This window comes from Anolis carolinensis, chromosome 4 (genome assembly GCF_035594765.1).
Source record: "Anolis carolinensis isolate JA03-04 chromosome 4, rAnoCar3.1.pri, whole genome shotgun sequence".
In the NCBI taxonomy this organism is placed as follows: domain Eukaryota; kingdom Metazoa; phylum Chordata; class Lepidosauria; order Squamata; family Dactyloidae; genus Anolis; species Anolis carolinensis.
The window spans coordinates 536,158-559,497 of record NC_085844.1 but is presented as its reverse complement, the minus strand read 5'-3'; the positions used below and the strand labels follow the sequence as shown (position 1 = coordinate 559,497).

Below are 23,340 nucleotides of genomic sequence, written 5' to 3'. Positions count from 1 at the left end.
TAAACACTATCAATACAAAAATCCCACTTTAACAGACATGCCGCTACAAAAATATATTGGGTTAGCAAAGGATGATCATTTCTTTGAAGTTGAAGTTGCAATTGTGATTGCAGTTTTCACAAAACATATACACTCCCTTGAAACCTCTTAGCTCAGAGATAAAAAACAAAGTCTTCTTTAGTTGAAGAATAACGTATTTTGTTTACTCACAAACATCTTGTATTAATTCACCGTATAGGCACATTTCTAATTAAAGTTCAGTTATACGTAGGATGTAGTTCTCTCTGTGTTGAGAACACAGGATATCATTTTAAGTATAATTGTACTCACTGAAGTCCATAAGCTTACTTGTCTATTGAAGACTCTAAAGCAGGCATGGGCAAACTTCGGCCCTCCAAGTGTTTTGGACTGCAACTCCATAATTCCTACCAGCCTAGGAATCGTGGGAGTTGCAGTCCAAAACACCTGAAGGGCCAAAGTTTGCCCATGCCTGCTCTACAGCATACTTCTCTATTGAAGTCCAAAATCACACATACTTGCATCCACCTCCACTGAGGTCTGATGCAAACCGAACACAAAATGGAGTCCTGTGTCTAAACACGCTCAGTACAATTCTCTGTCTATAACAGCTACCACACCAAAGAGGTACAGTCAAACAGGCAAATCAACATACACGTAGAATACAAGTTAGCAAATATATACATTCAGAAACCAATAGTGGAAGGCTTGGGAGGTTGCTATATCCAACACATCCAGGCCAGGCCTCGCCCAGTGTATCCCCCCTCACTGTGTGTGACCCCTTCCTTGCCTCCACGGCTTCGTGACCCTCCTTCTCCCAGCTTGGATCCTTCTTTGACTTGCTGGAGAAGAGGGATCATCCCAGTACTGCTCGCTGCCCCTGTGTTCGCCGTGGTTGGACTCTTTTGGTGGTGGGGGTCTGATTCTGCTGTGCTGAGCTGTCGAGTGGAGATATCCTGGTGGTGGTGGTCTCTGTTGCGGCCTTCCCACCTTGGGTCTTGCTTGTCATCTTGTGTCGTCTGTCCGTCGGTCCATTCTCCAGTCTTGGTGCGTGGGTCTTCCCTGCTTCTTCGCCTGTCGTGTTCAGTAAGAAATCGATGGCCACCCACCTCTCCCGGTGCCTCCTGGGAAGAGCCACGGCCCTGCCATGCCACTTGTCACAGCATCACCCACCCACCCATGATCCCTCTCCTCTCGGCTCCTTCTCCAATCTCTCCCTTGTGATCTCTCTCTCTTTCCCCCTTTCTTTGCCCCTTCCCTGTAGAGAGTGGCCGAGAAGCTCAAGGAGGAGGAGCAGCAGCGCCTGGCGGAGGTGGAGGCCCAGCTGGAGAAGCAGAGGCAGCTGGCCGAGGCCCATGCGCGGGCCAAGGCTCAGGCAGAGCGGGAGGCCCAGGAGCTGCAGCGGCGCATGGAGGAAGAGGTCAGCCGGCGGCAGCTGGTGGCTGTGGATGCCGAGCAGCAGAAGCAGACCATCCAGCAGGAGCTCTCACAGGTCAAACAGAGCTCGGACACCCAGATCCAGGCCAAGCTCAAGCTGATCGAGGAGGTGGAGTTCAGTCGGAAGAAGGTGGAGGAGGAGATCCACCTAGTCCGGCTGCAGCTGGAGGCCTCAGAACGGCAGAAGACCGGGGCAGAGGAGGAGCTGCGCGCCCTCCGGGAGCGGGCCGAGGAGGCCGAACGGCAGAAGCGGCTGGCTCAGGAGGAGGCCGAGCGCCTGCGCAAGCAGGTCAAGGACGAGAGCCAGAAGAAGAAGGAGGCTGAGGACGAGCTGAAGCGCAAGGTGCAGGCCGAGCAGCAGGCCTCTCGCGAGAAGCAGAAGGCGCTGGATGACCTGCAGAAGCTGCGCATGCAAGCGGAGGAGGCCGAGCGGCGGATGAAGCAGGCGGAACTAGAGAAGGAGCGACAGATCCAGGTGGCCCAAGAGGTGGCCCAGAAGAGCGCCGAGGTGGACCTCCAGAGCCGGCGCCTCTCCTTCGCTGAAAAAACCGCCCAGCTGGAGCTCTCCCTGAAGCAGGAGCACATCACGGTCACACACCTGCAGGAGGAGGCCGATCGCTTGAAGAAGCTGCAGCTGGAGGCCGAGCATTCCCGCGAGGAGGCCGAGAAGGAGGTGGAGAAGTGGCGGCAGAAGGCCAACGAGGCCTTGCGCCTGAGGCTGCAGGCCGAGGAGGTGGCCCATGTGAAGGCCCTGGCGCAGGAGGAGGCCGAGAAGCAGAAGGAGGACGCAGAGCGCGAGGCCCGGAAGCGCTCCAAGGCCGAGGAGTCCGCCTTGCGGCAGAAAGAGCTGGCCGAGCAGGAGCTGGAGAAGCAGCGGAAGCTGGCCGAGGGAACAGCCCAGCAGAAGTTCCAGGCCGAGCAGGAGCTGATCCGACTGAAGGCCGAAGTGGAGAACGGGGAGCAGCAGCGCCTGCTGCTGGAGGAGGAGCTCTTCCGCCTCAAGAACGAGGTGAGCGAGGCCATCCAGAAGCGGAAAGAGCTGGAGGAGGAACTGGCCAAGCTGCGCACCGAGATGGAGCTCCTGCTGCAGAGCAAGGCCAAGACCGAGGAGGAGTCCCGCTCCACCAGCGAGAAGTCCAAGCAGATCCTGGAGGCCGAAGCTAACAAGCTGCGGGAACTGGCCGAAGAGGCTGCCCGGCTGCGCGCACTCTCAGAGGAGGCCAAGCGCCAGCGTCAGCTGGCCGAGGAAGAGGCCGCCCGGCAGCGGGCAGAAGCAGAGCGTATCCTCAAGGAGAAGCTGGTGGCCCTCAACGAGGCCTCGCGGCTGAAGGCTGAAGCAGAGATTGCCCTGAAGGAGAAAGAGGCCGAGAACGAGCGGCTCAGGCGGCTGGCTGAGGACGAGGCCTACCAACGCCGGCTGCTGGAGGAGCAGGCCGCCCAGCACAAGCAGGACATCGAGGAGAAGATTGCGCAGCTGAAGAAGTCCTCGGAGAATGAGCTGCAGCGGCAGAAGGGCCTCGTGGAGGACACCCTGAAGCAGAGGCGCATCGTGGAGGAAGAGATACGCATCCTCAAGGTGAACTTTGAGAAAGCCTCCCTGGGCAAGACCGACTTGGAGGTGGAGCTCAACCGAATCAAGCAGAGCGCAGAGGAGATCCAGCGGAGCAAACAGCAGGCAGAGCGCGAGGCAGAGGAGCTGCGTCAGGTGGCCCTGGAGCAGGAGAACCACCGACGGGAAGCCGAGGCCACAGTCAAGAAGATCGCAGCGGCCGAGCAGGAAGCCGCCCGGCAGTGCAAGGCAGCCCTAGATGAGGTTGAGCGTTTGAAGGCCAAGGTGGAAGAGGCCCGGAAGCAGAAGGAGTTGGCCGAGAAGGAGTCGGAGCGGCAAATCCAGCTGGCCCAGGAGGCAGCCCAGAAGCGGATCAAAGCTGAGGAAAAGGCCCACCTGGCCACCGTGCAGCAGAAGGAGCAGGAGCTGATGCAGACCCGGCAGCAGGAGCAGAGTGCCCTAGACAAGCTGCGGGAGGCGGCGGAGCAGGCCAAGAAGGCTGCTGAGGAAGCCGAGTTGGCCCGGATCAAGGCTGAGAAGGAGGCCGCCTTGTCTCGGCAGCTGGTGGAGGAGGCCGAGCGCATGAAGCAGCGGGCGGAGGAAGAGGCCCAGGCCCAGGCCAAGGCCCAGGAGGACGCGGAGAAGCAGCGCAAGGAGGCCGAGCTGGAGGCAGCAAAGAGGGCCCAGGCAGAGCAGGCGGCCCTCAAGCAGAAGGAACTGGCCGATGCCGAGATGGCCAAGCACAAGAAGTTTTCTGAACAGACACTGCGGCAGAAGGCCCAGGTGGAGCAGGAGCTGACTAAGGTCAAGCTGCAGCTGGAGCAGACAGACCACCAGAAGAACATCTTAGAGGAGGAGCAGCAGCGGCTGAAGGACGAAGTGACTGAGGCCATGAAGCAGAAGGCCCAGGTGGAGGAGGAGCTCTTCAAGGTGAAGATCCAGATGGAGGAGCTGATCAAGCTAAAGACCCGCATTGAGGGAGAGAACAAGGCGCTGATCATGAAGGACAAGGACAACATGCAGAAGTTCCTGGCCGAAGAAGCCGAGAAGATGAAGCAGGTGGCTGAGGAGGCTGCCCGGCTAAGCATCGAGGCCCAGGAGGCTGCCCGCCTGCGGGAGCTGGCCGAGCAGGACCTGGCCCAGCAGCGGGCCTTGGCAGAGAAGATCCTGAAGGAGAAGATGGTGGCCGTCCAGGAAGCCACGCGGCTGAAGGCTGAGGCAGAGATGCTTCAGAAGCAGAAGGACTTGGCTCAGGAGCAGGCCAAGAAGCTACAGGAGGACAAAGAGCAGATGCAGCTCCGCCTCACCGAGGAGGCCGAGGGCTTCCAGAAGACCCTGGAGGCAGAGCGCAAGCGCCAACTGGAGATCTCCACCGATGCCGAGCGCCTCAAGGTGCAGGTGACTGAGCTGAGTCTGGCCCAGGCAAAGGCCGTGGAGGAGGCCAAGCGGTTCAAGAAGCAGGCTGAGGAGATCAGTCAGAAATTGCACCAAACAGAGCTGGCCACCCGGGAGAAGATGACTCTGGTCCAGACGCTGGAGATCCAGAGACAGCAGAGTGACCAGGACGCTGAGAAGCTGAAGAAAGCCATCGCAGAGCTTGAGCAGGAGAAGGAGAAGCTGAAGCGGGAGGCAGAGCGGTTGCAACAAAAATCAGAAGAGGTACATGCTTTCATTGTGGCCCCCACTCGCCCAGGGCTTCTTGGGGCCTCAGGAACTGGCCAGAACCCTCTCACGTCCTCTTGCTGCTGGCCCATGTCTCCCCATTGAGTCAGGGAAGGACCATAGAAGAGAGGCAGTGTTAATGTGTGAAATAGAGGAAGGATAGGCTTTCTTATGAAGGAAGCTGACAGAAGGGGATGTGTGGGTGTGCAACAACACGGTGGTCCTGGGGTGGCTGGAGTCTTCTAAGGTTAAAGAAGAGACTGCCATTGTGGGTTCCAGGCAGATGTAATCCTAGCTGGATGGAGGGAGGGGACTGGGGGGAGGCTTTCGGGAAAACCCCCTTAACATGCACCTGTCCTTAAACGCTGGCTCGCTCCTCACTCTCTTCACCAGAACCTCGCTTACCCCAGTTTGGATGGTATGAATAATGTTCTTCTCATTCTCCCAACCCAGATGCAGACGGCTCAGAAGGAGCAGCTCCGCCAGGAGACGCAGATGCTCCAGAAGACATTCCTGTCGGAGAAGGACGTCCTCCTCCAGAAAGAGAGATTTGTAGAGGAAGAGAAGGCCAAGCTGGAGAAGCTTTTCCAAGAGGAAGTCAAAAAGGCCCGAGACCTGACGGCCGAGCAGGAGCGCCAGCAGAAGCAGATGGAGCAAGAGAAGCAGAAGCTGGCGGCCGTCCTTGAGGAAGCCCGCAAGAAGCAGGCCGAGGCGGAGGAGAACGTCCGGCGGAAGCAGGAGGAGCTGCAGCAGCTGGAGAAGCTGCGGCAGAAGCAGGAGAAGCTCCTGGCCGAGGAGAACCAGAAGCTCCGGGAGAGACTGGAGCGGCTTCAAGAGGAGCAGCGGGCGGCCCTCTCCCAGACCCGGGAGATCATGATCCAGACCGATGACCTTCCTCAGGAGGTGGCCACTCCATCCCAGGTGCCTCAGCTGAAAGCAGTGCCCAATGGCCAAGACCTGACAGATGGCATCTCTCAAAACGGTGAAGCGGAGCTGGCGTTTCAGGGCCTCCGTCACAAGGTATCTGCCAAGAAGCTGGCCGAGGCTGGCATCCTGAGCCGGGAGAACTTCGAGAAGCTGGCCAAAGGGAAGGCAACGGTGGAGGAACTCTCCCAGAGGGAAGACATCCGGCGGTACCTGCGAGGAACCAGCTGCATTGCCGGCCTCCTGCTGAAGCCGAGCAACGAGAAGATGAGCATCTACACGGCCATGAAGCAGCAGGTGCTGAGCCCCGGCACAGCTCTCATCCTGCTGGAAGCACAAGCTGCCTCTGGCTTTATAATAGACCCGGTGAGGAACAAAACCATGTCTGTCAGCGAAGCCGTGAAAGAAGGGGTGATTGGGCCCGAACTGCATAACAAGCTGCTCTCTGCTGAGAGGGCCGTAACGGGGTATAAAGACCCCTACACAGGGGAAAAGATATCCCTCTTCCAGGCAATGACCAAAGATCTCATTGTGAAAGACCACGGCATTCGGCTCCTGGAGGCTCAGATTGCAACAGGCGGCATCATTGACCCCGTCAACAGCCATCGCCTGCCTGTGGATGTTGCCTTCAAGCGCGGCTACTTCGACAAAGCCATGCAGAAGGTCCTCTCGGATCCCAGCGATGACACCAAGGGCTTCTTTGACCCCAACACCCAGGAGAACCTGACATACCTGCAGCTGATGGAGAGGTGCGTGGCCGACCCCAAGACCGGCCTCTTCCTCTTGCCGCTGACAGACAAAGCCGCCAAAGGAAGGGAGCTGGTCTACACGGACCAGGAGGCCAAGGATGTCTTCAAGAAGGCCACCGTGTCAGCCCCCTTCGGCAGATTCCAGGGGAAAACGGTTACCATCTGGGAAATCATCAACTCTGAGTATTTCACCGCAGAGCAGAGGCGGGACCTCCTGCGGCAGTACAGGACTGGGAAGATCACTGTGGAGAAGATCATCAAAGTCATCATCACTGTGATGGAGGAAAGCGAGAAGAAGAGCCAGCTCTGCTTCGAAGGGATCCGGGCTCCCGTCCCAGCTTCCGAGCTGCTAGAGAGCAAAGTCATTGACAAGGATCTGTACAACCAGCTGCACCAGGGCAAGAAGACTGTCGAGGAACTTGCCAACGTGGATCCCATCAAGAAGTACCTGAAGGGCACCGGTGCCATTGCAGGCATCTTGGTTGAGTCGAGCGGCCAGAGGTTGTTGCTCAATGATGCCTTGAAGAAAAACCTCCTGAAGCCAGAAATAGCCCTGATGCTTCTGGAGGCCCAGGCTGCAACTGGATACATCATTGACCCAGTGAGGAACGAGCAGCTCCCTGTGGACGATGCCGTCAGATCAGGAATTGTTGGCCCCGAGCTGCATGAGAAGCTGCTGTCTGCGGAGAAGGCTGTGACAGGCTACAGGGATCCCTACACGGGGCAGGTGGTCTCCCTCTTCCAAGCTCAGCAGAAAGGCCTCATCCCCAAGGACACCGGGATCCGTCTGCTGGATGCGCAGCTTGCCACGGGGGGCATCATAGACCCCGTGAACAGCCACCGTCTCCCCGTCGACGTGGCCTGCAAACGGGGCTACTTCAGTGACGAGATGAACAAGGCTTTGTCTGCTCCAGCTGATGAGACCAAGCTGTATTATGACCCCAATGCCCAAGAGAACCTCACCTATGCCCAGCTGCAGAAGAAATGCCAAGTGGACATGAAGACCGGCCTTTGCTTGCTTCCCCTCTCAGACCAGGCCGTCCGGCTTCAGCAGGAAGAGATCTACTCGGACAGCCAAGCCAAGCAGTCCTTTGACAAGGCGACAGTGGAAGTGCCCGCCGGCAGCCTAAAAGGCAAGACGGTGACCATCTGGGAGTTGATTCACTCTGAATATTTGACTGAAGAACAGAGGAGAGAGCTGATTCGGCAGTACAAAACTGGCAAGGTCACCATTGAAAGGGTCATCAAAATCATCATCACCATCATTGAAGAGACTGAGACCAAGAAGCAAGAGAAGCTGACCTTCAGTGGCCTCCGTGCCCCTGTGCCCGCCAGCGAGCTGCTCGAATCAAAAGTCCTCAGCAAGAAACAGTATGAACAACTCAAGGACGGAAAGAAGTCCGTGAAAGACCTTGCGGAAGTGGCTTCTGTGAAGAGGTATCTTCAGGGGAGTGACTGCATTGCAGGGGTGTATGTGGAGGAAACCAAGGAGAAGCTGAACATCTATGAGGCCATGAGGAGGGCCCTGCTCATGCCCAGCACAGCCACTGTCCTCTTGGAGGCCCAGGCTGCCACCGGGTTCCTGGTGGACCCAGTGAAGAACCAGAAATTGTCTGTCCATGAGGCAGTCAAGGCTGGCATTGTGGGACCAGAGCTGCATGAAAAACTGCTGTCTGCCGAGAAGGCCATCACAGGCTACAAAGACCCATATTCTGGGAACACCATCTCCCTCTTTGAGGCCATGAGGAAGGGACTGATCCTTAAGGAGCACGCGATACGCCTTCTGGAAGCCCAGATTGCCACCGGAGGCATCGTCGACCCTGTGCACAGCCACCGCCTCCCCGTGGAAGTGGCTTATAAGCGGGGCTACTTCAATGAGGAAATGAACCGGACGCTCTTGGACCCCACTGATGACAGCAAGGGCTTCTTCGACCCCAACACCAAGGAGAATCTCACCTACCTGCAGCTGAAGGAGAGGTGTATCGAGGACCCCGAAACCGGCCTCTACCTCTTGCCATTGAGGCAACCTGAGACACCCACTGTGGTGGAGACCACTCAAGTGTACACTGAGGCTGAGACCAAGAAGGTGTTTGAGGAGACCCAGATTGACATTCCAAGTGGAGACAATGCTGGTTCCTCCATGTCCTTGTGGGAAATCATGCATTCTGGCCTTATCCCCGAGGAGCAGCGCAAGAGGCTGATGGACGAGTTTCGCTCTGGCAAGGTGACAAAGGAGCGCATGATCATCATCATCATTGAGATTATAGAGAAGACAGAGATCATCCGGCAGCAAGACCTGACCTCCTATGACTTTGTCCGACGCCGCATCACTGCTGAGGACCTGTATGAAGCCAGGATCATCTCTGTGGAGATATACAATGCCCTGAAGCAGGGCTCCAAGACCATCCGCGAGATCCTAGAAATAGAGACAGTCTGGAAGTATCTCTATGGTGCTGGCTGTGTGGCGGGCATCTACATCCCGTCCAGCAAACAGAAGCTCAGTGTCTACCAGGCCTTAAAAAGGGGGATGATCACTCCTGAAGTGGCTCGACCCTTGCTGGAAGCCCAGGCTGCCACCGGCTTCATTGTTGACCCCACCAAGAATGAAATGCTCACAGTGGATGAGGCCGTCAGGAAAGCGGTGGTGGGCCCTGAGATGCATGACCGGCTCCTGTCTGCCGAGAGAGCAGTGACTGGCTACCGTGACCCCTACAGTGAGAAGAAAATCTCTCTTTTCCAAGCGATGAAGAAGGACCTCATCCCATCCGAGGAAGCTCTCAGGCTACTTGACGCCCAACTGGCCACTGGAGGTATCATAGACCCACACTTGGGCTTCCACCTGCCCCTGGAAACCGCTTACCAACGCGGCTACTTCAATCGGGAGACCTACGAGAGGCTGTCTGAGCCCAGTGAGATACGCAGCTACATAGACCCCTCCACGGATGAGAAGCTCAGCTATGCACAGCTCCTAAAGCGCTGCAAGAAGGATGAGAACACCGGCTGCCTCCTGCTGCACATCTCTGACACTCGGAAGCTGAGCTTCCGTGGTCTGCGGAAGCAGATCAGCGTTGAGGAGCTGGTCCGGTCTAAGGTCATGGACGAAGCCACTGCCCAGCGCCTGCAGGAGGGCTTGACCTCTGTTGAGGAAGTCTCTAAAGTCTTGAAGAACTTCCTGGAGGGCACCAGCTGCATCGCTGGTGTCTATATGGACGCCTCCAAGGAGAGGCTCTCTGTGTACCAGGCCATGAAGAAAGGCATCATCCGCCCTGGCACCGCCTTTGAGCTGCTGGAGGCCCAGGCAGCCACTGGTTATGTCATTGACCCCATCAAGGGCCTCAAGTTGACTGTGGAGGAGGCCGTGCGCATGGGCATCGTAGGCCCAGAGTTCAAGGACAAGCTGCTCTCAGCCGAGAGGGCCGTGACGGGCTACAAAGACCCCTACTCAGGCAAGCTGATCTCTCTCTTCCAAGCCATGAAGAAAGGCCTGATCCTGAAAGATCATGGGATCCGTCTGCTGGAGGCTCAGATTGCCACAGGAGGAATTATTGACCCAGAAGAAAGCCATCGCCTGCCTGTCGAAGTGGCATACAAGAGAGGCCTTTTTGACGAGGAGATGAACGAGATCCTCCTGGATCCCAGCGACGACACCAAGGGGTTCTTTGACCCAAACACAGAGGAGAACCTGACCTACCTGCAGCTGATGGAGCGGTGCATCACGGATCCGGAGACTGGGATGTGCCTCCTGCCCTTGAAGGAGAAGAAGCGGGAGAGGAAGACCTCGTCCAAGTCCTCCGTCCGCAAGCGCAGGGTGGTGATTGTTGACCCTGAGACTGGGAAGGAGATGTCAGTGTATGAAGCCTACCGCAAAGGCCTTATCGACCACCAGACCTACTTGGAGCTCTCTGAGCAAGAGTGCGAGTGGGAAGAGATCACAATTTCCTCCTCTGATGGGGTTGTCAAGTCCATGATTATTGACCGGCGGTCGGGGCGGCAGTATGATATTGACGACGCAATCTCAAAGGGGCTCATAGACCAGTCTGCCTTGGACCAGTACCGCTCAGGTTCCTTATCCATTACAGAGTTTGCCGACATGCTGTCTGGCAATGTGAGTGGCTTCCGATCCAGATCTTCCTCTGTTGGGTCCTCCTCCTCCTATCCTGTAAGCCCAGCCCATGTGAGAGCGCAGCTGGCTTCATGGAGTGATCCTACCGAAGAGACCGGTCCGGTTGCGGGCATCCTGGACACAGACACCCTAGAGAAGGTCTCCATCACCGAGGCCATGCGTCGCAACCTTGTGGACAACATTACAGGCCAGAGGCTCCTGGAGGCCCAAGCCTGCACGGGTGGCATCATTGACCCCAGCACTGGGCAGAAGTTTGCTGTCGCTGATGCCGTCAACAAGAACCTGGTTGAAAAAATCATGGTGGACAGGATCAACCTTGCTCAGAAGGCCTTCTACGGCTTTGAGGATCCAAGGACAAAGACCAAGATGTCTGCCGCCCAGGCCTTGAAGAAGGGCTGGCTGTACTACGAGGCTGGCCAGCGCTTCCTGGAGGTCCAGTACTTGACGGGAGGGCTGATCGAGCCGGAAGCGACGGGCAGGGTCTCTCTGGACGAGGCCCTGCAGAAGGGCACCATCGATGCGCGCACGGCACAGAAGCTGCGGGATGTCAACACCTACTCCAAGTACTTGACCTGCCCCAAAACCAAGCTCAAGATTTCCTACAAGGACGCCATGGAGAAAAGCATGATTGAGGAGGGGACGGGTCTGCGTCTCCTGGAAGCCTCGTCACAGTCCAGCAAAGGCTATTACAGCCCTTACAACGTTAGCGGCTCGGGCTCCGCGTCTGGCTCCCGATCCGGCTCCCGAACCGGCTCTCGGTCGGGCTCCAGGCGAGGCAGCTTCGACGCCACAGGAGGGTCCGGTTTCTCCATGTCCTTCGCTTCCTCTTCCTACAGTTCCTCAAGTTACGGCCGCCGATACACATCTAACCTGAGCAGCGGCAGCGGCAACACAGACGCTGCCGACCCGAGTCACACCTTGACCCACCTGGTTGGGACCTGTGGGTGGGACGGAAGCCAGGCGCTTCTCCAGATGCGTGGGAAGCCGCTGCCCGTGGCCTAAGGGCCCCCCCTTCGCCTCCAGGAACGGAGCCCACCTTTGCATTTATCCTGCTCTGCATGTGGTAAAGCTGCTGGCTAACCTCCTCCTTATTACCATTGTTCTTTTATCCTCTTCCAAACACAGTCTCCTTCCAAAGCAGTGCCTAAAGTTTAACCAAAAAGACTAGACTAATATATTAATATATATGATTGTTCAGACAGTATTTGTATATGAAGAGAGACAGAGAAAGAGTAAGTCTATCCCCCGCACCCGTCCCCCTTTCGCCTTCTCAGAAGCCCGGTTTTTGTTGGCTTTTTTATAGTTATCATCTGCAGAGTAGAATAACCCCGGGATGTGCCAATGCACCCGTTCGTTCAGGCCGAACCCGCCCTTGCCCCCCTTTGAGTCCTTTCTCCTCCTCCACCGCCCGTGACTTTTCCTCCCAATGAGCTCTGCCCGATCCATCCTCCAAGGAGGAGGAGGCAACCCTTGTGCCAAGCTTCAGGCGCACCACTGCCTATGCAAAACTAAAGGAAGGAAGGAAGGAAGGAAGAGCCCCGGCGGACCCGTGCTTCAGAGATGCCCCATGCGCTCCAGCACGCCTCCTGCGCCGTTGCACGGACTTCTCCTCCTCGCTGCCCCCACCGCACCCTGGCAAGATGACTCCAGGCCTCACTGCTGCTCCTTGGCCGGCCTCCACTCAACCGCGTGGACCCTGCGCTCAGACCGTAAGTGCCGCGTGGACTCTGCGCTGATGCGGAGCCTTTGGCCGCCTGCCTGTCTGCTGCAGTGTTCGTTTTGACTGAGAGCTTCTCTTGCCTTCTCTGTTCTTCATGCTGCTCTGCTTTTGTGGCTCTGCTGTTGGGGAGGCTTTGCACTGCTGTGGGCTGGCAGAGAGCTCTGCATGTCGTTTCCGTCGGTTCTTTGGCCCATCCACTTGATGTGTATCTGGGAAGTGCCCACACAAAGGAGGGTGGGCTGGCAGGTCACGGAGCACGGCCTCCTTCACTGAATGCCAGAGCAAAGAGCGTTCTGTTCACAGGTCCTTGGTCAGAACCCTGAATCCCCAAACCCTTGAATCCCCATGGATCCCCTCTAGTGTCTGGGGTGCCTCTTCAGACCCCCCCCCCAAAAAACCCCCCAACAATCCTCTTTTCTGTCTAGTTCAAACTGCAGGTTGAGTCGAGCATTCTTCTGGAACTAGCTGCTCCCTAATGCTGGGCCGCTCTTCTCTCTCTTGAGCCTTCTCTTTCTTCCCCCCCGGTCGCGTCCCTTTGTAACATCGTGTGCTCTTTCCCTCAGACGCTTTCCCTTAGTCCCACCCAAGAAGCCCCCTTGTCCCTGGGAGAGCTGCTTAACTGGTTTTCTGAAGTCAGCAAGTCCTGGATCAGTTCGAGCGGAGGGCCGGATCCAACAGCTCCCACTAAGGTAATGCCGGGGCTCTTGGGAGGGGACGGGGCGGGACTGGGGGCTTGTGGCATTTGCAGCTCAGGGGCCCTGCTGATAATATTACTAGTGTCTCAAGGGATGAGCTTGAAGGGGGAAGCAGATAGGCTTGAAGTGGAGGAGAGTGCTTAGCATAAGGACTATGTGATGCTCTGGCGCACAGATCGGACACCCCGGCCTCCTCAGGCAGGCACCCCACCCTTTTGAATGTTTACTTGCAGCTTGTAGCATTTTCCTGGGCCTCCTTCACAATGTGTGGGGCCACCTTCTCTTCCCACCCCGTTCCCAACAGCCAATGCTCCAAGTGAGTGGTGGGCCTGCCAGGAGTAAGGAAACCTAGGAGACAGGTGGGCTCCTGAGCAAGCGGCTGGGCTGAGACGCGCTGTGTGGCTTCATTGGCTTGTTTTGCTGGCATCACTTCACCTGTGGAATGCTCCTGTCTCATCCCATCCTGTTTCTTTTCTTCACTTTGTTTTAGTGTTGCTGGAGGTCCATCCCAACTTCCTTCCCAAGTGGCCGCAGACCTCGTACCCTCCACCCGCTCATCCGGGGAAGGGGAGACAGCCACTTGGCAGCCACCCTGGAGCAGTTCATGGGGGCCGTGGTGGCCACCGCTTTGGGGGCAGTGATGCTGGAGCAGGGCAGGGAGGAGGGCAGCCGCACCGAGACCTTGGCGGCCTGGGAGAAGCTAGAGTTGCCCTCTGCCCGGCACAGACTTTGGGCCGGGAGCTGTTTGGCTTCTGGGCCGCCGGAGGCTGAGTCCTGGCAGTGGCTCTCTTTGGAGGGACTGGTCTGGAAGACTGTGGCATGCCACCCTCTGCCCAGGAACAAGGGCAGCTGACCCACATGACTCTGCTGGTCGGGCGCCCACTACCAGCAAGCTCCGCCCACCTCTTCCTTGACTGTCCGTCTTCCTTGCGTGCCTTTCTGGGTCCTGCCGGTCATGTGGCTCGCTCTCCTTCTGAAGCAATAAGAGACACACACGAAGGCAGCGCTTGTGCGCAGGAGAAGCCCTGAAGTGGAGCTGTGCTGCGTGAGGACTGGCTTCTGAGCAGCGCTGGCCACCTTCCCACGGGGCCCTTGCGCACTGAGCACTGGCCACCTTCCTCCCCACCCCAGCCCACCCAAGCCAAGGAGAAAGAACCCCCCCCCCCACTTCCCCAGCACCTTATTCCCAATCTGGATTCGTCCCCGGCACTTTAAGGCAGTCCTCTTTCAGCCCATTCTTTTCTTTTTCACGCCACGTGCATCAAGCCATCCCATTCCTCAGCCTTTGTTGTTATATTAATTTCTCATTATCCAGTGGTTATTGTTTTTTTTCCCCTTTTGCATGATGTATTAAGCAAGCTGTATCCATATTCTGTGCGTACCAGCGCGGTCGGTCGGTCGGTCGGTCGGTCGTTCCAGCGGGTGCCTTCCCCTTTTCTCACAGGTGTCCCGAAATTCGGCTTTTCTGCCGGCTTCTGCTCAGCGCAGCAGAGTCCGGCAGAACCGTTCTTGCACACTGAAACTCTCCAGGCTCATCTCTTGATTTTTTGGGAGGCAAAACACTAATAATCCATGACTTGTAAATACCATGAAGTGTTTGTAAAAAACCTGCAGTATGGAAGCGCAGCCTCTTTCCCCCCCCAGAGGGGCGGGCAGTAAAGATTTGATGAAACGGCTTTGTGTGGTTTGTTGGGGACCTTCGGGAAGAGACTCGTCTGGCGCGGAAACAGGTGCAGGTGCCCTTCTGGTGGCGCAACCTGAAGTCGCATTGCAGGAACATTGCAGCCCACCTCACTCAGGAAGAAGCCCCAGGGCAGGCATGAGATAGCTTGGGTCCTCCATGTGTTTTGGACTCTAACTCCCAGCATTCCTCACAGCCTCAGGCCCTTTCCTTTTCCCTCGCAGCCGCTTAAGCCCCATTGGCACACAAGAGGATTTGCAAGGCTGTGGAGAGGGACACTGAGACACAATGGGGAAAGTAGGAGTTTCCATAGAATCACAGAGCTCGGAGGGACGTAGTAGGCCTATGCAAAAAAATCGTAAAGCATTGTAAGTCGGATCAGTTTCGCATGATTCGAACTTACAATGCTACAGTAGAGTCTCACTTATCCAACATAAACGGGCCGGCAGAACGTTGGATAAGTGAATATGTTGGATAATAAGGAGAGATCAAGAAAAAACCTATTAAACATCAAATTAGGTTATGATGTTACAAATTCAGCACCAAAACATCATGCTGTACAACAAATTGGACAGAAAAAGTAGTTCAATACCCAGTAATACTATGTTGTAATTACTGTATTTATGAATTTAGCACCAAAACATCATGATATATTGAAAACATTGACTACAAAAATGCGTTGGATAATCCAGAATGTTGGATAAGCGAAGGACAGAAAGGACAGAAAAAGTAGTTCAATACCCAGTAATACTATGTTGTAATTACTGTATTTATGAATTTAGCACCAAAACATCATGATATATTGAAAACATTGACTACAAAAATGCGTTGGATAATCCAGAATGTTGGATAAGCGAGTGTTGGATAAGTGAGACTCTACTGTATTTACAAAGCGAGGGAATAACCCCCTCCCCAAACGTAAGACTTGAATCTTACAGCATACTTTTAGTTTTAGTTTTGTAAATCTCAGAAGGCTCCCAAAGTCAATTTTCATATACAGGGTAAGGAAGCAAAGCAAAGCCAAAAAGGCTGCTTTTCCTCTGTTTTGCATGATTCGTACTTAAAATGCTGTTTACGAAGTGCTGGAATCCTCTCCCCAAACTTAAGAATTGAATCTTACCCAATACTTTTTCTTTTTAGTTTTGTAAATCTCGGAAGACTCCCAAAGTCAAGTAAAGAAGCAAAGCAAAGCCAAAAAGGCTGCCTTTTCTCTGTAAATTGATGGCCTCTCGCCATTAGGAAGAGGGAAAGGGGGGAGAAAGCAGAGTTCCCTGGGAAGAAGCACAGAACTCTGGGAAATGGAATTTAGGAAGGGGAGGAGCCCTATGCCAGAGAATGCAAAAGGCCCTGCCCTGAACTACAGTTCCCAGAATGCATCAGAATCAGAAAGCCCCAGTCGGGAAAAGGGAGAGATTTGCACCTCGGTAGACAGCCAGAGTTCCAATAAATTGGTTAGTATTCTAACATGATGTTTTTTTGTTCCTGGGTGATCAATGTCATCTCCTAATTGGTTCTATCATCAAAACATGGGGAAAGTTTATTTAACTTCAAATGCCTTGTCTTTGCAGGAGGGACATCCTGCTATCACACAATCGGCTATAATATCTTAAGTCTTCAGCAATATAGCATAGGTTTTGCCATAGAAACAAAGTTTCTGGAATAGAACAACTTTCAAAGTAAGGACTGCACAATTAAACAGGAAATAACACTTTCAAACTGGGAACATATTTCCTATATTATTTTAAAAAATGTGGTTTATAAAAGTTTTGAAAATTCTCCCAAAATCCATGGATAAGTGATACGTTCTGAAACTTGGTGGGCTAACAGTGGTCAATGTCTTCTACCATTGTAGGAAGTTTTGCCCCAATCGCTTTAAAAATGAGGGAGAAAGGAGCTCCAGAACACCCCCCCCCCCGGGGGTGCGCAATTCCTATAACAAAATAGTAACAAAATTGTGTCACTCTTATTATAGTAACGATACTTTAGAAACACTTTAGAAATGAAGCGCCAGCGCTCACCTGCCATTTTCTAATGACTTTTGAAACTTTTAAATTGATGGCACATGCCTACCATCTAGTCCAGTGATTCCCAAAGTGGACGCTACCGATCCAGGTGGGCTGCGATGGCTCCTATTAGGACACAGGGGCGGGGCCAGAGGAGGGGCGGGGCCTCTTCCCAAGTGCCGGAGACAGGGCTGAGCACCTGAGACACACAGGGGGCGGGGCTAGAGGAGTGGGCGGGGCTTCTTCCCAAGAGCCCAAGGCAGGGCTGAGAATCTATACCTCTCCTGAGGCACTTGTTGGGACACAGAGGGCGGAGCTAGGGAAGGGGGCGGGGCCTCCTTCCAAGAGCCCGAGACAGGGCTGAGCCTCTATACTTCCCCTGAGAGGCCTTTTAGGACTAAAGGGCGGGGCTAGGGGTGGGGGCGGGGCCTCCTTCCAAGAGCCCGAGACAGGGCTGAGCCTCTATACTTCCCCTGAGAGGCCTTTTAGGACTAAAGAGCGGGGCTAGGGGTGGGGGCGGGGCCTCTTCCCAAGAGCGCGAGACAGGGCTGAGCCTCTAAACCTCTCCTGAGAGGCCTTTTAGGACTAAAGGGTGGGGCTAGGTATAAAGGCCCCGCCTCCTCTAGCCCCGCCCCCTGTGTCCTGGCAGGCGCCGCAGGACGGGGATAGAAGCTCAGCCCTGCCTCAGAGCTCGTAACTCCGCCCACCCCAGTCCTGGCCGCCCATTTGTGGCCCCGCCCACCTCCCCCTCCCAGCCCTGCATCTTGGACTAGGGGAGAGGCTCAGCCCCGCCCTCTTTGAGCGGGAGCCACGCCCACCCCTCCAAGCCACGCCCCCTTTCCAGGGGGTGCTGAATCACATTTTTTCCGGAAAGTGGGTTGTAGGCCAAATAAGTTTGGGAACCACTGATCTAGTCCAACCCTTGGCCACTGTAAACCGTGCAGAGGTCAAGGCTTCCAGCAGCCGAGGGAGCCCACTGCCCAGTGGAGCAGAATTTGTCTCTCTGTGTGTGTGTGTGTGTGTGATGACAATGGCCAGCTCCATCTGCTTTCTCGCACAAACAGCCCCCTTGTTTGGGAAACTTCAAGTCATAGCTTGGTGAGAATTCCTTGGATGCTCCAGTGCTTGGAAACCGGAGCCCCCCCCCCTTCCCCCCCCCCCCCCCAGCCTCCCTGTCTTGTCTTTTGCTTTCCGTCCCAGAAGATCCTCAAAAGGAAAAGGCAGGACCATTGCTGTTCCCTCCCAAGCTGGTCATGATAATTATATTTCTAACCTCCCCTCTCTCCCCAAGGGGACGCCGGGCGGCTACGGCAAACAGGATTAAGTGCAAACATTGAAAGCATACATTTGAAACTGAATTAAAACGGCCTTGGCTGAAAACATATAAATACAGTGTTCCCTCACTTATAGCTGGGGTTAGGTTCCAGGACCCCCCGCAATAAGTGAAAATCCATGAAGTAGGGACACTATAGTTATTTTAATATTTACACATTATTTTAGTAGTTGTACGCTATTTTAAGTCTTTATCCACCAAACGTGTGTTGATAAATCGCCTCCTCCTCCTCCCGCTGCCGCTTGGGCTCCTTTTCTCTCCCTCCGGCTTCTCCTTCCTCCCTTCCTTAGGCTGTAAATTGTCATTTTTTATTATTTATGATAGTCTTTTAGAGTTTATTGAAAAACTGCAAAACAGCGAATCAGCGAAAAGTGAACCGCAAAGTAGTGAGGGAACAATGTATAAAGCTTATACATTTTTATATTTAGATAGCAACAGCGCCTTCTTTTCGAATTCCCTCCATTTTCTTCCTTCTCTCAGTCCTTTCCTTTCCTTCCTTCTTTCACCTTCCTTTTCCCCTTTTCTCCCTGCCTTCCCACCTTTCTCTCTCTCTCTTACTTCCTTTCCTTCTCTTCTTTCTCCCTTCCTTTCTTCCTTCCCTCCTTCCTTCATTTTTTCTTCTTTCACTCCCTTCTCTTCTTTCTCCCTCCCTTCCCTCCCTCCGCCCTTCGTTCCTTCCCTCCTTCTTTCCTTCATTTTTTCTTCCTCTACTTCCCTCCTTTTCTCTGTCTCTCCTTCCCTTCCTTCCTTCTTTCCCTCCTTTCTTTTTTGTCAGCGTGGAGGTCAGGGTGCGAGCTGAGAGGGTTTCTTCCAAACTCCATCAATCATCTTCTCCAGCCCCCCGATGAATTGGTTGCACTCGTCTGCCACACCAATTCCTATTCAATGTCAGACTCAAACACATCTGTTGTTTGAAGTCCAAACATTTATTTCAATATCTATAATACATATTTACAAAGCACAGCAAAAGCCATCGCTCTGAGCTGGCATTTCCCTTCAGCCTCTTGCCTCGGCAAGCACCAACTCAACACACACAGAGATAAGAAGACACATTCCTCAGTCTGAAGGAAGTTCCCACCTCCAAGGCCGGAAATCATGCCTGATAGGTCAACAGCAGTCACAACAGGCTGTCAGTCAAAAGTAGCCTCCTGTTAACTGTTTCACTACTGAAACACTCTTGCAAAACAGCAGAAAACACTTGATTTACATTTCATACACATACAACCATAATCCAGCATTTTCCCTTCTCCTTTCACTCTCTTCCTTCCCTTCTTTCTCCCCTTCCCTCCCTCCCTCCCTCCTTCCTTTTCTTCCTTCTCCTTTCGCTCTCTTCCTTCCTTTCCTTCTCCCCTTCCTCTCCTTCCTTCCCTCCTTCTTCCTCTCTTCTTTCTCTCTTCCTTCCTTCCTTCCTCCCTCCCTCCCTATGACACCATTTCTCAGTAAGTTCTGTCCTTGGGATGCTCACCATCTTCACCTGGCAGGGAGCCTGGACCGGCCCTGGCCCTTCCGGAGTGTGGCCTGCTCAGGCCAGGAACACTTCCATGGGTGAAACCGCCCTTTTCATTCCAAAGGCATTTTTGGAGTCCTGGGCAAAGACCAGCATAGGAATTCCTGCTCAGCCATTCAAAGGCTGCTGGGTGACCTTGGGCAGGTGGTCACACTCTCTCAGCCCAAGAGGCAGGCTGCAACAAGCCTCACAAGAAGGCCTGCCAAGAAAGCGCTTGGACGGGGCTGCCACTCTGCTCCCAGCCTGTTTTACGTTGCATATATATATATATATATATATATACACACACACACACACACAGCCGGGCTGCAGCGCAGGCTGTTGAGCAACCAGCTGCAACAAATCACTCTGACCAAGAGGTCATGAGTTCAAGGCCAGCTCGGAGCCCCGTGTTTGTCTCTGTCTCTGTTTTATGTTAAAAGGCATTGAATGTTTGCCTATATGTGTAATGTGATCCGCCCTGAGTCCCCTTCGGGGTGAGAAAGAAGGGCGGAATATAAATACTGTAAATAAATAAAATAAATAAACATATACATATATATACACACACACACATATATATACACACACACACACACACACACATATATATATATACATACATACACACACACACATATACATACACACACACATATATATACACACACACACACACATATATATATACATATACATACACACATATACATACACACATACACACTCACACACATATATATATATACATACATACACACACACACACATAAAAGGTTTTCCCCTGATGTTAAGTCCAGTCGTGACCGACTCGGGGGGTTGGTGCTCATCTCCATTTCTAAGCCAAAGAGCCGGCGTTGTCCGTAGACACCTCCAAGGTCATGTGGCCACTGGCATGACTGCATGGAGCACCGTTACCTTCCCGCCAGAGCGGTACCTATTGATCTACTCACATTGGCATGTTTTCGAACTGCTAGGTTGGTAGGAGCTGGAGCTAACAGCGGGCACTCATTCCGCTCCCGGGATTTGAACCTGGCACCTTTTGGTCCTCAAGTTCATCAGCTCAGCGCTTTAACACACTGTGCCACCAGGGACCCCTCACATACACATATATATATATACACATACACACACACAGGATACAAATACACACACATATATATATACACATACACACACATACATATCCGAGCCCTAGGGGAGTGGCGGCATATAAGTTTGAAAAATAAATAAATAAATAAATAAATACACATACACACATATATACACACACACAGGATACAAATACACACATATATATACTCATACACACACACACATCTATATATACAAAAGAGTAATGAAATTTCGGCCTAGGACAAAACAACAAAACTACACATCCCAGAAACACTAAACTTGGCAGCACAACCCCTCATCCATGCCTCTAGGTTCATAAAACCAAAAGCTCCAGCTACTCCAGAAAACAGCCAGGCATTGAGACTGCAAGGCTATTCACTGCTGTTCCACCTGGCCAACAAAGGATTCCCATAAGCCACAGCAATGCGTGGCCGGGCAAAGCTAATATATATATATATATATATACACACACACACACACAGGATACAAATGGATCCCAATTTTTTTTGGCCAAATTGCCGACCGACTTCTCAGTTTCTGTTGGTTGTATACTAAGTTTTGTAATCCCATTTTCCTCTTTTTCAATATTTGCACATAAAAGTAAATCTCGCCGCTAGGATCATGCAATGATGAGCTTTCCAAAGCTTTCACGTTGTACGTAGACACAGTTTTGGGACAGGCATTGTTACACAACACAGTAATTATGTTCTACTTGCAAACCAGAGGTTAAATTATAATTATATTTATTTACACCCTGTTTTATCTCTCCTACAGGAGACTCAAAGTGGCTGAGCATAACAGTCACAGCATGCCATTTAAAACAGGCCTGGGCAAACTTTGGCCCTCCCTCTGGGTGTTTTGGACTTCAACTCCCACAATTCCTAACAGCCTACCGGCTGTTAGGAATTGTGGGAGTTGAAGTCCAAAACACCCAGAGGGAGGGCCAAAGTTTGCCCATATGTAAGCCCAAATCTACACACTGTAACTGACACACAGTTTGGAAAACTTTGATATAATGTTATGACCTGAAACTCATTTGGAAGCCCGGTATAAAGTTGGATTTAGCTGCATCCTGATTTTAAAGGTCTCTTGTATCACATTTGGTATCATTGTGTCTCCCACGGCGGTTACGACAGGTGATTAATGTTGTGAGGAGAGGAGTGGTAGTAGTAATAATATATTGCACACTTCTCCTTGCAGCCCGAGGCAGGATGCCATAAAGTTAGAACAGGGAGATAAAACACGACACTATTAAAATACAATGTAAATATTGAGGTTGCACCTTGGCACATAGACAGCACTGGAACACAATACGCACCAATTCCTCTATGGCTGGAGCGCCACAGGTGCAGGGAGCCAAATGTCCTAAGGAAATACGAGGGTTGAGTGAAAAGTAATGCCTCCACCTTCGTAACTCCTCAAGAGATGTCCGTACTGGTCTGCAGCAGGTCCAGTAGACTCTCCTCTACAGTTAGTTTCATTTGGCAGGAAGCCTTAGCATTGAACGGTTGTGTTGTTAAAGTGCGAAGTATGGAACCCTGCACAGTAGACTCTCCTCTACAGTTAGTTCCATTTGGCGGGAAGCCTTAGCATTGAACGGTTGTGTTGTTAAAGTGCGAAGTATGGAACCCTGCACAGTAGACTCTCCTCTACAGTTAGTTCCATTTGGCGGGAAGCCTTAGCATTGAACGGTTGTGTTGTTAAAGTGCGAAGTATGGAACCCTGCACAGTAGACTCTCCTCTACAGTTAGTTCCATTTGGCGGGAAGCCTTAGCATTGAACGGTTGTGTTGTTAAAGTGCGAAGTATGGAACCCTGCACAGTAGACTCTCCTCTACAGTTAGTTCCATTTGGCGGGAAGCCTTAGCATTGAACGGTTGTGTTGTTAAAGTGCGAAGTATGGAACCCTGCACAGTAGACTCTCCTCTACAGTTAGTTCCATTTGGCGGGAAGCCTTAGCATTGAACGGTTGTGTTGTTAAAGTGCGAAGTATGGAACCCTGCACAGTAGACTCTCCTCTACAGTTAGTTCCATTTGGCGGGAAGCCTTAGCATTGAACGGTTGTGTTGTTAAAGTGCGAAGTATGGAACCCTGCACAGTAGACTCTCCTCTACAGTTAGTTCCATTTGGCGGGAAGCCTTAGCATTGAACGGTTGTGTTGTTAAAGTGCGAAGTGTGGAACCCTGCACAGATGGTCAGTCAATGCAACTTAAGCAATGTGAAGTCACTGAATTCTTGACAGCAGAAGGTGCCACCCCAAAGGAGATTCATCAGAGAATGCAAGCTGTTTGTGGCGATTGTGTTGATGTGAGTCCTGTGCGTCGTTGGGCGAGTAAGTTGAAAGATGTTGAGGTGGGAACATCTGATTTGCATGACAGACAAAGAGTTGGACGTCCTGTGACAGCAACTACCGGGTTTCACAAGCAAAAAGTGGACAGATTAATTCAGGACGATCGTCGTATCACTTGGAGAGAAATTTCAAGCGTCATCGGCATTTCACAAAAACGTGTGGGTCACATCATTGCTTTGCTTGGCTATCGGAAGGTCTGTGCACGATGGGGACTGTGAGACGCCGGTTGCGGGAACAGAGTGTCGACTTCTTCCATGACAGCTTCGAAAACAATAAAAACAGACCGCAAAAATACAGTTATACACATTAAACATTAAAAACAGTAATATCAACTTGACATAATCTAAAAACCAAAGCAAAAATTGTAAAAAAATATATGTGCAGAATGTATAATGTAATGTAAACAAGAGAATGAAATGGGAAGCCAAAGTGCTGCAAGTTGATATGAGACTTGGGATGAGGTAGACGTTAAGATTGTTTCTAACTGTTGGGATA

At 52.8% G+C, this 23,340-nt stretch overlaps 1 protein-coding gene across 1 annotated transcript in view; it reads left to right on the top strand.

Moving 5' to 3' along the window:
- Positions 1 to 23,340, top strand: part of plec (plectin) — a 309,701-nt gene that overhangs the window by 238,462 nt on the left and 47,899 nt on the right. The window contains exons 31-34 of the mRNA XM_062979321.1: positions 1,283 to 4,663; positions 5,120 to 11,458; positions 11,917 to 12,171; positions 13,368 to 13,722. Of these exons, the coding sequence (XP_062835391.1) occupies positions 1,283 to 4,663; positions 5,120 to 11,458; positions 11,917 to 12,171; positions 13,368 to 13,722 (10,330 nt within the window). The remainder of the gene's footprint in view (positions 1 to 1,282; positions 4,664 to 5,119; positions 11,459 to 11,916; positions 12,172 to 13,367; positions 13,723 to 23,340) is intronic.